Source organism: Lepidochelys olivacea (genome assembly GCF_965140295.1).
Source record: "Lepidochelys olivacea isolate rLepOli2 genome assembly, chromosome: 28".
NCBI lineage: Eukaryota > Metazoa > Chordata > Testudines > Cheloniidae > Lepidochelys > Lepidochelys olivacea.
This window is the reverse complement of record NC_140438.1, coordinates 6984252-6996652: the sequence shown is the minus strand read 5'-3', so window position 1 is coordinate 6996652 and position 12401 is coordinate 6984252. Positions and strand designations below refer to the sequence as shown.

Sequence of the window (12401 nt, the reverse complement as noted above, 5' to 3'; positions counted from 1 at the left end):
CCCACTTCGCTGTTGTTTGTCTGTATAATCTCTGTCTGGTTCTGTGATTGTTCCTGTCTGCTGTATAATTAATTTTGCTGGGTGTAAACTAATTAAGGTGGTGGGATATAATTGGTTAAATAATCATGTTATGATCTGTTAGGATTGGTTGGTTAAATGTCAGTAAAATGACTGATTAAGGTATAGCTAAGCAGAACTCAAGTTTTACTATATAGTCTGCAGTTAATCAGGAAGTGGGTGGGTGTGGGGGGGAATGGGAACAGGGAATGGGGGTGGGGAAATTGGAATCGTGTTTGGCTAAGGGCAGGAATGGGAACAGGGACACAAGTTTAAGGCTCTGTGGTGTCAGAGCTGGGAAGGGGGACAGTAAGGAAGGAAACTGGAATCATGCTTGCTGGAAGTTCACCCCAATAAACATCGAATTGTTTGCACCTTCGGACTTCGGGTATTGTTGCTCTCTGTTCATGCGAGAAGGACCAGGGAAGTAAGTGGGTGAAGGAATAAGCCCCCTAACAAACAGTCCCACCTCTGCAGGGGAAAAGCTCAGAAACATGTTTGTCAAAAGATGGAAACTGGGATTTAAACTCTGAATGATCACACTGTGTTTGGGATCCATTCAAATTCCCCTTCCAGCTCTGTGTCATTTCATCTTTAGCCCTAAGGAGTCTGATTTAGGACAAAGAAATCAAAACACAAGGGCTACTAGGATGATCAGAGGAATGGAGACCCTACCTGATGACAGGAAACTGAAGGAGCTTGGCTTGTTCAGCCTAACAAAACAAAGGCTGAGGGGAGATATATTGCTCTCTGTAAATACATCAGAGGCATAAACACCAAGGAGGGAATTATTTAAGTTAGGGCCCAGTGTGGGAACAAGAGCAAATGGATATAAACTGGCTGTGACATCCCCCAGTGTATAACATGGACCGTGGGACCCCCGTATCCCACGTGGTCACAGCCACTCATGAATGATATACAGGGTGATCCCAGGCACCGCTAGAGATTAGGGACCGAATGGCTCGGCAGCAGTTCTGCGGAAAAGGACCTAGGGGTGACAGTGGATGAGAAGCTGGATATGAGTCAGCAGTGTGCCCTTGTTGCCAAGAAGGCCAGTGGCATTTTGGGCTGTATAAGTAGGGGCATAGCCAGCAGATCGAGGGACGTGATCGTCCCCCTCTATGCGACACTGGTGAGGCCTCATCTGGAGTACTGTGTCCAGTTTTGGGCCCCACACTACAAGAAGGATGTGGAAAAATTGGAAAACATCCAGCGGAGGGCAACAAAAATGATCAGGGGACTGGAGCACATGACTTATGAGGAGAGGCTGAGGGAACTGGGATTGTTTAGTTTCCAGAAGAGAAGAAAGAGGGGGGATTTGATAGCTGCTTTCAACTACCTAAAAGGGGGTTCCAAAGAGGATGGATCTAGGCTGTTCTCAGTGGTAGCTGACGACAGAACAAGGAGTAATGGTCTCAAGTTGCAGTGGGGGAGGTTTAGGTTGGATATTAGGAAAAACTTTTTCACTAGGAGGGTGGTGAAACACTGGAATGCGTTACCTAGGGAGGTGGTGGAATCTCCTCCCTTCAAAGTTTTTAAGGTCAGGTGTGACAAAGCCCTGGCTGGGATGATTTAGTTGGGGATTGGTCCTGCTTTGAGCGGGCGTGGGACTAGATGGCCTCCTGAGGTCCCTTCCAACCCTGATATTCTATGATTCTATGACACCAGCAAATCCCCCCAGCCCCAGCCTTGCTCCCTAGAAATGTACTAGGTGTAAACTCAGTAATCAGTTCACCACTCCATCAGAGGGTAATGGGCACACACAGCCTCTGTAATGTGAGCAGATTCCCCCACACTTTAGACAAATTCACTGGTAAAGATAAAACATTAAAATATGTTTATTGGCTATAGAAAGTTAGCTTTTTAAGGCCCAGGAAGATTTTACGTTGATAGGGGTGACTTCAACTAGCTATAGACGGACATTCCTGGTAGGAGGGACACACATTCCCATGACTCGTAGGGAGTTTACCGAAAGGACCATGGGATTCACCCCAAAGAAGGGCGAGCTGCAAAAGACAGAAATGGGCAGCTACGTGAGCGGAGGGCTCACGGCGAAGCAAATGCTGCAACAGCCTTAAGGGCGTGATGGTGGAATTAGGAAAAGTATTAAAGAAAAAAAAAAAACATGTCAGCCCGAGCTAAGGATTTTATGGTTGATCGTTTCCCTTGTGGATTTTCTGATGCGTATTAAGGTTTGAGCTGTGATTGAAGCTTTTCCCGCACTCACCGCATTCATAGGGCCTCTCCCCGGTGTGAATTCTCTGATGGACACTAAGGTTTGAGTTCTGAGTGAAGGATTTCCCACACTCACTGCATGTGTAGGGTTTTTCCCCTGTATGAATTCTCTGATGTCTGATAAGGTGTGGGTGCCTTGCAAAGGTTTTCCCGCACGCACGGCATTCATGGGGCTTCTCTCCCACATGGGTTCTCTGATGAATAATAAGGTGTGATTGCCGGGAAAACGTTTTCCCGCACTCACAGCATGTCCAGGGTCACTCTCCTGTGTGGATTTTCTGGTGTCTAATAAGGTTTGAGATCTGACTGAAATTTTTCCCACACTCGCTGCATTGATAAGGCCTCTCCCCGCTGTGGATTTTCTGATGTTGAGTAAGGCGTGAGTGAGAAATGAAGGTTTTCCCGCACTCACGGCATTCGTGGGGCCTCTCCCCGGTGTGGATTCTCTGATGTCTAGTAAGATTTTCCCGCCAGCGACAGGTTTTCCCGCGCTCGGAGCATTTATAGGGCCTCTCTCCTGTGTGGATTCGCTGATGAGTGACAAGTTCTGAGTGATACGTAAACCTTTTCCCACACTCACTGCATTCATATGATCTCTTTGGCCTATGGATTTTCTGATGTCTAATAAGGGTTGAACGTCTACGGAAGTTTTTCCCACACTCAGTGCAGGTGTTTTTTCTCTCTCCGGTGAGGATTCTGTGCTGGCCTGTGGTTCCTTTGAGGTCTTTGTGAGTTGCCTGACAATTAATGGATTTATCCACCTTCTCCACTGGCTGCTCTGTCTGCTGCCTCTCTGGCCTGTGCTGACTCTCACAAGATTTTCCTTGCTCAAGACTTATGGACACATTCCCTTCGGATCTTCGCAATAACATCCTGTGCGGTTCCCCTTACTCAGCATCTCTCTGCTGAAGAGTCTGCTCCTGTTCTCACTCACCATCCCACCACCTGCTGGGATAGAGAGAGAAACCTCAGGAACAGGAATGGAAAAGGGGAGAGGAAAACAGAGTAAGTGCTGGGGAGACTGGGAAATTTAGTTCCTATTTTTTTCCCAAACTTTTCCCCATAGGGAAGAGAAAACAGATCAATTCTGCTCCCATGTTCTATCCAAACACTCGGGATGACAGGAGGGAGTTACTGCCAGGTATCAGTCAGGATGGGCAGGAAGTCATGATCTCTGCCCTGAGGGTATCACACAAGCTGGGGACAATCCTGAACTGAGAGAGTTCACAAGGTCTTTCCAGGGAATCCCAGCTCCTTCCTTCAGGCACTGACAGCTTTTGAGTTGGTTTAATTGTTCCTCACCTGGGCAGGCACCTCTCAGGATCCCTGGTTCTTCTGAGTCCTGGATTCCTGAGACCCATGGCTCTTCCCCTTTCTCCAGCTGGGAGATCACATCAGGTTTGGAAACTGGAAACCCTGCTCGGGGGAAAGAAAACAAGGGACATCTTGAGAATTCATGGGACACGTGTCAGAAAACAATGTTCTATTATTTTAACCCCAGGCCATTTTAAGGCAGTAAAACACCAGGGCCAGCTCCCAAGTTGCTCAAAGGTGCTGGACTCTCTGCTTTTGGGGTATTTAACAGTCCCCATCCCTCCTGTGAGCACACAGAGCCAGACACTCATCAAACGGCCTCCTAAAATACAGCAACAGTAATTCCATGTCCCAGACAGTGAAGACTCCAGGCAGCAGGTAAGTCCCCCTAGAGATGCTTCTTTCTTGCAGAGAAAGGACCAGAGACTATGAGCCATAGGAGAGCTGGAACAGGGGAGTATTCGCTGGTGGGGTTCAACACAGTAAGGAGTAAGAGGGAGCGCAGAGGCCCCAGAATGCCGTATGTCAGAGATATTGTATGTCAGGAAAGCACACTTTGAGGAAATAGGGACTCTAGTGAGCCAGGGGTAATGGAAGGGAGTATGAATATCCCTCAGCGTGTGGACAGCTCCAGTGAATTAGATTCTATCATTGACGCCTTTAATTCCTTTGGGAAAGGAGAAAGAAGCATCAGGCCATGTGCGGCCCATAATGATTAACAGGTTGAGAACCACGGGGCCAGGAGATGCAGAGAGGTGCCTGGACGCTTGCTGGCCCCCGTCTGCCTCGTGTCACTGCTGAGCGTTGCAGGTTGTGCCCAGGAAGGAGCACAAGGATGTGGTCTCACCAGGGGGACGGTCAGCCGTCGGGTGGCAGACATGCTCGGCGTCTCCAGGCTCAGCAAGGGGGAGTGAAAGAATGACTCAGAAGGAATCCTTAGGGAGCGGGTGAAGGGCTGGTAACCGTTGTCGGCTGGCGTGTGCGTGTCTCTCTCTCCATACGCTACACCAGCCCCGCACAGATCGCTGGCCCAGCAGAGCCCAGGAGCACTACCCAGAAAGACCACAGGCTCCGTTCAGTGACGAAGGCGCTCGGAGAGGTTTACTGCCATCTGTCCCCACACCCTTGTCTTACTCGGGGTCGGTGTGTTCCTGACCCATCCCCCAGGAACGTGTTCACATGATTATCTAGTACCTAGCAGGGCCTGTGTTTTATGCCTTGGCCAAGTTCCTGCATCAGACGGTGAACTCATAAGCAAGCACCTGCTTTGTGACGGGGCCTGACTTTGGTTCATAGCACGGGCTTTTGCTCACTTTGATTCAGGCCTCCGGTCTTGCACCAGGCCCAGGGCTCCAAGCTCTCTCGAATACAGGGATATTTTGCACGTCTGTGGTGGTTCGTGTGGAACAGGCTCCGTGTCAGAGCGAAGGCAGCTTCCGTTCCCCACGCCAGACGCGAGCCCGGGCGTGAGACTTTGTGCTATTCCGCTCCCGGGCTCTGTTCCCAGTCTGTGGGGCAGGGCAGGGCACAGGGCTGGGGCGTGTGTCCCTGGCGTGTCGGGGCGTTGCTGAGACAGGGCAGAGTTAAGGTGGCATTGTGGGGGTGACGTGAACCTGAACTCCTCATTTCCCCTTCTAAGAACCGCGGGGACGGGAACCCTTACCCAGCGAGGTCACCGTCTCGTAGGTCTCCTGCATGACGTCTCTGTAGAGGGCTCTCTGAGCGGGGTCCAGCAGAGCCCACTCCCCCTTGGTGAAATACACAGCCACCGCCTCGAAGGTCACCGGCCCCTGAAAGAGCAAGAGCCCCCCGCTCAGGACCTGCTGCCCCACTCGCAGCCCCACTAGTCACCGGGGAGCAGGGCCAACTCAGTGCAAACTCTGGGAGGCTCACAGTCAGCAGAGTCCCACCCCCAGCCTGCTCAGAGCAGCCAGGAGGCATCGGGGTGAGGGGAGAAAGAGAGAGACCCTCACCCCTCCAAGAAGAGAAAGGGAAAGAGGGGTCTTCACATTTGCCACACTCCTGCTAGCCAGAGGCCACTACAGGACGTGGAGCCCCCAGCAACGCTCTCCCCGTAGGAATCCCCGTGGCCAGCAGCTGGAAGGGAGGGAAGGGGGCAGCTCCCCTTATCCTCACTGGTGGGTGCCCCCTTCGTAGCAGTCTCTCTGGGATGGGGTGTCCACCCCACACACGCCCTGTGGGGGTTACCGTGGGCCAGAAGGGGCCAATTCACCATATGGGCTGCCCCTGGAGGCAAGCCAGGGATTATAAAGCCTAACCGCAGCTGGGAGAGGGGCTGGCAAGGAGTCGAAACCAGGACGAGCTCCGCAGTCCCTCCCTGGAGGGAGAGGGAGTTGGCCAGGGACAAGTAAGAGAGCCGGGGAAGGGTGAAGCCTGGGGTCCTGCCCTGCACTGGGGAGTCCAACAGGAGCCTGCGAAGGGTGAAGGAGCTGGGGGGGGAGAGAGGAAGCTCTGGAGGGAAACCAGGGCGAGACAAGGAGACAGAGAGGTAGGGTAGGAAGGAGCCCGGGACACAGCACCAGGGTCCGACGCTGAGCAGACCGGGATTGCTGGTCAGAGGGCCCCAGGCTAGAAGCCAGACCAGCAGGACAAGTGGGGTCCCCTAGCAGCCACGGGGACAACCCTGGCCCCCTCCTTTTATCCCCCCTGGCTGTTTCCTGCCCTCTCCCACCTCCAGACCAAACTCCCCACAAGTTCCTCCCTCCTGGGGAGTTTCTGCTCCTCTCCCTCGACCAGGATCCCTTCCCGAGCGGGCTCCATGGCCCCTGTTTCCGCTCCCTGTCCCCGGGGAGGCTGGGACCAGCCGGAGCAAGCCCTGGCCAGGGCTCGGCAGCCTGGGAGGGGGAAAGGGGAGGCAGTCAGAGCAGGGCTGAGTTCACCTCACAGCACAGTTCCCCCCCAGGGGCTTTTCCCTGCAGACAAACCTTGTAGCTGGGGCCAGGCTGAGAAAACGCTTGGTCCCGTTTCTATTACCCGGCCCCAGCCCCCTCCCAGCAGCACGAAACTGAGGGAGATTTTGAAACTCTCCCAGTGACACAGACTCTGACCCAAAGGGCAGAAGAGAGCAGAACCGCAGGAGTCATTTGGGGGGATTTCCCCAGGGCCGCCCACACCCCAGCGGGGGCAATAGGGAGAGGAGGGAACTGGCTTCTCCTCTTTCTGCCCCTCACCTTGTTCACCGGGAAGGGAATCTGCCCAGAGATGCTGCAACCAATGTGTCTGGGCAGGTTCGAGTCCTGGGAGTCTCTCTCCCTCTTTCCCCATCTCTCCCCTTCCCCCCGGCCCTTCTCCCTCCCGCTCTGGCTGGGAGAGTCTGATCCGTTGGCTCCCTCCGGGCTGGACCAGCTCCTGCCATCGTTAACAGGAGGGGAAATGGGGGGCCGGAGGGGCTGCATGTGACTTTGCCTGTCCCCAGCCCTTTCCCTGAGGCCTCTCTGAATTATCTGGAGTCTGGCTCAGGAATTGATGTTGGCAGAGCCTGGGGCGGCCCTAGGGGTCTAGTACCAGGGGCAGGGGTGGCAGCAGATTCTTCCCGGTGGGGGGAAATGGGGTGCTAAGGTGAGCGAGACAGAAAATTGGGGGTGGGGGGTCCTGCACTATACATCTTGTGGGCCCGCCTTTATTTTCTTAACCATAAGCACTTAAACGTGTGTTTTATCGATGTTCTGCTCCAAAGGTGAATAAAAAGATACACAGACAGATGGGTTTTAAACTTAGACTAGCAGGGTTGGCAGGAGGTATCTAGTCCAACCCCCTGCTCAAAGCAGGGCTAATCCCCAGCTCCCCCGATCCCCAAATGGCCCCCTCCAGGATTGAACTCACAACCCTGGGTTTAAGCAGGCCAATGCTCAAACCACTGAGCTCTCCCTCCCCAGCTTCAGCTCAGGCACCTCACTGTTGTGACCCTGATTCCCAGAAAATCAACAGGAAAAAACCTAAGGCAATAAATAAATGAACAAACAAATACGAACTTAGGGGAAAACCTACTGGTTAAACCCTAGTAATAGCTAGTTACTTAAAATCAGAGAATGCCCCTGGATGCTATTTTAAAATTAGTCATTTACACATGATCACACCTCCCCATTCTCCGCCTCCCCCCGTTGCTCTTGAGCCGTCCAAGTCGGAGCCGTTTCGGCCGGGGAGGGCGTTGGAACGGGCCCGTCTCAAAAGCAACCGGGGCTGCGACTGGAGGCCGGACCAGATGCTCTCCGGCCTTTGCTCGTCTGCGCCATGTGCATGAAAGTCCTGGATCCTTTCCCATATCTCCGGGTCCCCCCCAGAGCGCGGGTGGGGGGTGGGGGGTCGGGGGGGGCCCAGTAGGTTGCACGTACCAGCCCCTATCGCTGCCGGCAGCAGCAGACAATGAAGGGTGCCAACCCCGTACCAGGCCACCCTCACTTCTGCGTCATGTCTGACCTTTGCATTGGGAGTGGTGGCTATGGGGGGCGGGGGGAGGCTGAGGCAAATTTTGGGGAGGGGCTATCCCCCCCCCCAGCCACCCCAGTGCCCTTCCAGTCAGCTGGAGAAGGCCCGCACCTTGGCGAGCGCGGAGGAAGCTTTAGTTAAGGTCACTCCCCAGCACAGACCCTGCTCAGCGCCGGCTCCCCGATCAGCTGCGGCTGAACCGGGAAGCTGAACCCCAATATCCTGAGCGGAGAGAGAGAGAAGCTCTCCCTGCTTTAGCAACAACCAGAGGTAATGACACCCCCCCACCCCCGCCGCCTCCAGGGGCAGCTGCTGATCTCATTCACTCCCATGTTAATCCGGAGTCACTCCTTGTCCTTCCTCGCGGTGACTCTGGATTAACACGGGTCTCAATGAGACAAGAAACGTGGCTCGGGAGGGATGAGGCCAGAATCCTTTTCAACAGCTGATTGCAGAGGGGTGTGTGTGTGTGGGGGGTTTGAATCCTCTTCCCACCTCCCTACATCTGGGATGAGAACTCAGGGAAACAGTTTCCCCCCCACAGCCCAAGCTTCCTGCAGCCGGGAAGGGGGGAGAGAAGCAAAACCTGGGGGGATTTCCTATCACTGTTTGACAGACAGATAGAAAGTTACCGCCAGCCCCTGCCGGCCACCCACACCGGCAGAGGGAGCCCTGGGGGATGCTTCTTGAACAGTTGAATGCAGGGCACAAAGACAACCAAATAGTTAAGAAATTTCCAGCCCCTGTCACTGGCAGGCAATGGCCACTGATCCACCCCAGAGGTGGCTGCATCTCAGCGCTGGGGGGAAGGAACTGCTCATGGAGGCCATTCGTCGCAGGGTTTGGGGATAGTTCTGGTCATAATCACCGAGACCAAGGCCAGAAAGGACCAGATCATCTGGTCTGGTTTCCTGTATCTCACAGGACTGTAGCTAATAGCTTGACTATGTAGATGTGACTTGGTAAAAGGTAAGCAGGGAGGCACTCCAGGGGTGTGGACGGACAGGTCCGTATCACAGATGAGTGTGAATTTGGAGTACGGGTAAGATAAGGCTGTAAAGACAGGCCTGCCGGCTTAAGGCCTGTAAGATCCGGAGCTTAGCCAGACAAGGCCTTAGGCCCAAGATACGTTGACATGATCCATTACCCAAGGAATGACCCTGCCCCCCGCACATTGCAGTGTTACAGCAAAAATGTGTTAATTGCTGACGCTTAGGAAAGTCTGCCGCAGCCCCCCCGTTAACACCGCAATCACAGTCACGAATATTTTGGGGAATCCTAAAATAGCCACAAGTTCCCTTAGTAACTGATTGATGTCAATGTTAACGAGGGTAAGAGGAACGAAAGAATTTGCCTATGGAAAACGGGCACCCCACATTCAGTGGGGTGTGGAAATACAGATAAGGAAAAGGGGGTGATGCCCGTACACACATGTATCAGCCTTAGTGGGCGTAAACACCCAGCTTGTGCGTGGCGGGGGGGGGGGGTGGAGGATGACACGTCGGGGAACGTCCAACAGACGACCACCTGACGATCCCCTTACCTATTCCAGCGTTCCCCAAGGGGATGTGAGTGGGAACCTATCGATGCTGGACGTTACGTACTTTCCCTCCATCTTCTGTTACGTTCCTACGCTTTGGCCTTTCTTTATCTGCTCGGGGAAATGACGAGCAAACAGACGCGGGATGACCTGTGATTGTATCCCCTCTAAGAGTGGTTCCTCGTGTCCCTCCAGCTAGTGATATGCCCAGCAGTGGTTTTCACCCTGCCCCAATGGAGAGGCCAAATCCTTAGCGCAAATCACTGCTGTTTGAAATGCCAGTTCGTTATTCCCGTCAATCACACGAGGCTACACAACCAACACCGCCCAGCACCCGCACATTAAACCCAACAGCCAAACATTAGACCCAAGGGCAACAGCCCGAGGGAGACGAGACGATGCTGGGGCACCTGCAGGGGCAGGGAAAGGGTTAAGTGAGAGAGATGCAGACAGACAATCCTGGCAAGTGACCCAGACCCCATGCTGCAGACCCAGGTGACCTCCCCCCTCCACCAAGGTGCCAATCTCACCCGGGGGGAAATGTCTTCCCGACCCCACAGATGGCAAACCCTTTACACCCAGAGCATGTGAGCAAGAACCAGCCAGCCTGAGAGAGAGAAAGCTCGGAGCCACGTCAGGGCACTGGCCCTCCCTGTCCAGTGTCCCGTCTCCAGCCATGGCCGAATCGGACGCTTCAGTAGAAAGAGATGAAAAACAAACCGCCCACAAACTACAGTGTGCGTGTTCCTGACCCCGCAGCTGGCCGATAAAGCTCTGAAAGCGGGAGCTTTTAGGGACACCAGACATGAACTGGAAGGGAGCCGGGGGGCTGCCGAGCCCTGCCCCCACGGTCACAAGCAATTCCAATCATGCGTCACCCTCGGAAATGTGTCCAGCTCTCTCTTAAAACAAACCGAGTTGTTTGCCCACGGAGGGGAGTGAACCCTCATCCCACGGCATCTGGGGGAAAGGGTCCAGCCGACTTCCCGTTAGCCGCTAGGAGACACCGTTCCCCTTAACACGGGGCAGCCCCTAGCTTTGGTGTGTAGCAAATATGGGGCCAGCCACTTTCATCAGTAAACATTTTAGCTGAGACAGAGGGGAAACAAATGATTCTCATATGAGGGGAAAGGTGATTATGGGGGAATTTATCCCCCTGGCAATTTCCAATATAGAGAATGACTCAGGGCAACAGGTTCCCCCCAATCAAAGGAGAAGTTATGGCAATTAAACCGGGGGACACACGCCCAGACTTGAAGGGGACTTTTAATTCATATTTCATAATTACATAGAAAAAAGCAAGGTATCCATGTTCAGTACAGAAAGAGAGAAGGCTGGCAATCTGAGGAATTTGCAATGAATTGCCATAAATTTAAGAGCAAAGTGGGAAAACGGGGGAGGGACTTTAGATTATTGGTTGATAATAGGTAAAGAGGCAAAATTTGAGTAAATTTCTTATCAATATTTTATAAAACAGAGAGAAAAAGAGCAACATTTGGAAGGATTTTATATCAGTATTTAAGAATGTGAAAAAAGGGCAAAATCTGAGGAGATTTAATGTTAACATTTTGTAATTAGAGAGATGGAAAAATCTCAGGGCCTATTCAAATAGTAACATAAAACCGGAGAGAAGAGGGTAGGGGGGAATTGTAGGGTAGATCTCTGTGATGCTGGGAAACCCCCAGCCACCGCTGGCTGAGGGCCCACCACACAGGCCTGACACACTCTTTGCTCCAACACACCATTGTCATGATCGGTATCTAAAAGGTGCCCCGTAAGGCATCATCTGTAAACTGACGACACACTGGTCCCAAATCAGTGTGTGCTCTTTGCATGGGTTGTGTGCAAGGAATTATAGAGATTCGCCGGAATTAGGTTCTTGAAATGTGTTTGGCAAATAGCCGGCCTACCCTACACAAGGGAACATGCATTTACTTGACTGACCAGCTTGGTCACAGGCAGAGGACAATGAAAGTACATTGACATAGATGATAAACAAAGCGAGCAAGCAGGGGAGAGAAGCAATTTACAGTCCCGATGGGAGATAGAATTTGCACCCCTCAGAAGCTTTCTAGGCTCTTGAAACACAGACAAGGAACTTTGGGTAATAGAAAGGGGATGAAAGGACATCTGAGTTATCTGTCAGGCAGGGGACAATACAATACAGCACCGTTTGAGACTATGAAAAATGTATCGTCTTGGCCTGGAAGGCCAGAGTAGTTGGAAACTGACTGGGGGTGAGAAACCTGCTTAGACAACACTTGTAACTTGCTGAAATTCAGTTTTAGTCTCTAGAAAACTTGTTTTGTCTGTCACCCTACGGGTCTTCTTTTCTTGCCTAATATCACTTAAGGCAAGGTTTGGACTGGCAGAGACCTGAAAAGTTGGCTGGCAAGGCAAAGTAGTGGGTGTGTCAGGGAGTGGAGACACAACATCACCGTGGCATGAAGGAATGAGCCACCCTCCTACCCCGAGAGAGCCCGCCTCAAAACAGAAAAACACACTGACAGCACCCTCCACACTAGGACCCAGGTGGGGGATCAGCAGACAGTTGCAATGCAGACTCGATGGGGAGCACGCACAGCCTGAAAGAAATCTTTCCCCAGCCCCCTCTGTTGGCCCTCAAACAACCTCCCCAGTCTTGTCAAGCCCATCCTCAGATCAAGATTCCCACAGACCAGCACCCACCAACTCACCCTGCCAGGACAACTGACGCAAACCCTGAAGACGTATCCGCACTGCAGAGACGATCAATATTCCCCACACCAAGAACCATGGGTCCTACACAGGCCTATCACAACATGCGGTG

The 12401-nt window shown here is 52.8% G+C and overlaps 1 protein-coding gene across 3 annotated transcripts; it reads right to left on the bottom strand.

Annotated features, from left to right (window-relative positions):
• Positions 1 to 1923: 1923 nt before the first annotated feature.
• Positions 1924 to 5719, bottom strand: LOC311514138 (uncharacterized protein). 3 transcript variants are annotated; one of them, XM_084616558.1, is made up of 3 exons: positions 5270 to 5719; positions 3595 to 3708; positions 1924 to 3240 (listed from the first exon to the last, which is right to left on the bottom strand). In XM_084616558.1, exon 3 carries the CDS (start codon positions 3162 to 3164, stop codon positions 2550 to 2552), a length of 615 nt encoding a protein of 204 aa, XP_084472684.1. In that variant the 5' UTR covers positions 3165 to 3240; positions 3595 to 3708; positions 5270 to 5719; the 3' UTR covers positions 1924 to 2549. The 3 variants fall into 3 exon arrangements, 2 of the variants coding, with proteins under 2 accessions (XP_084472684.1, XP_084472683.1); XM_084616557.1 differs by having other exon boundaries at positions 1924 to 3237; XR_014709830.1 differs by lacking the exons at positions 1924 to 3240; positions 3595 to 3708 and adding an exon at positions 4353 to 4655.
• Between the last annotated feature and the right edge of the window lie 6682 nt (positions 5720 to 12401).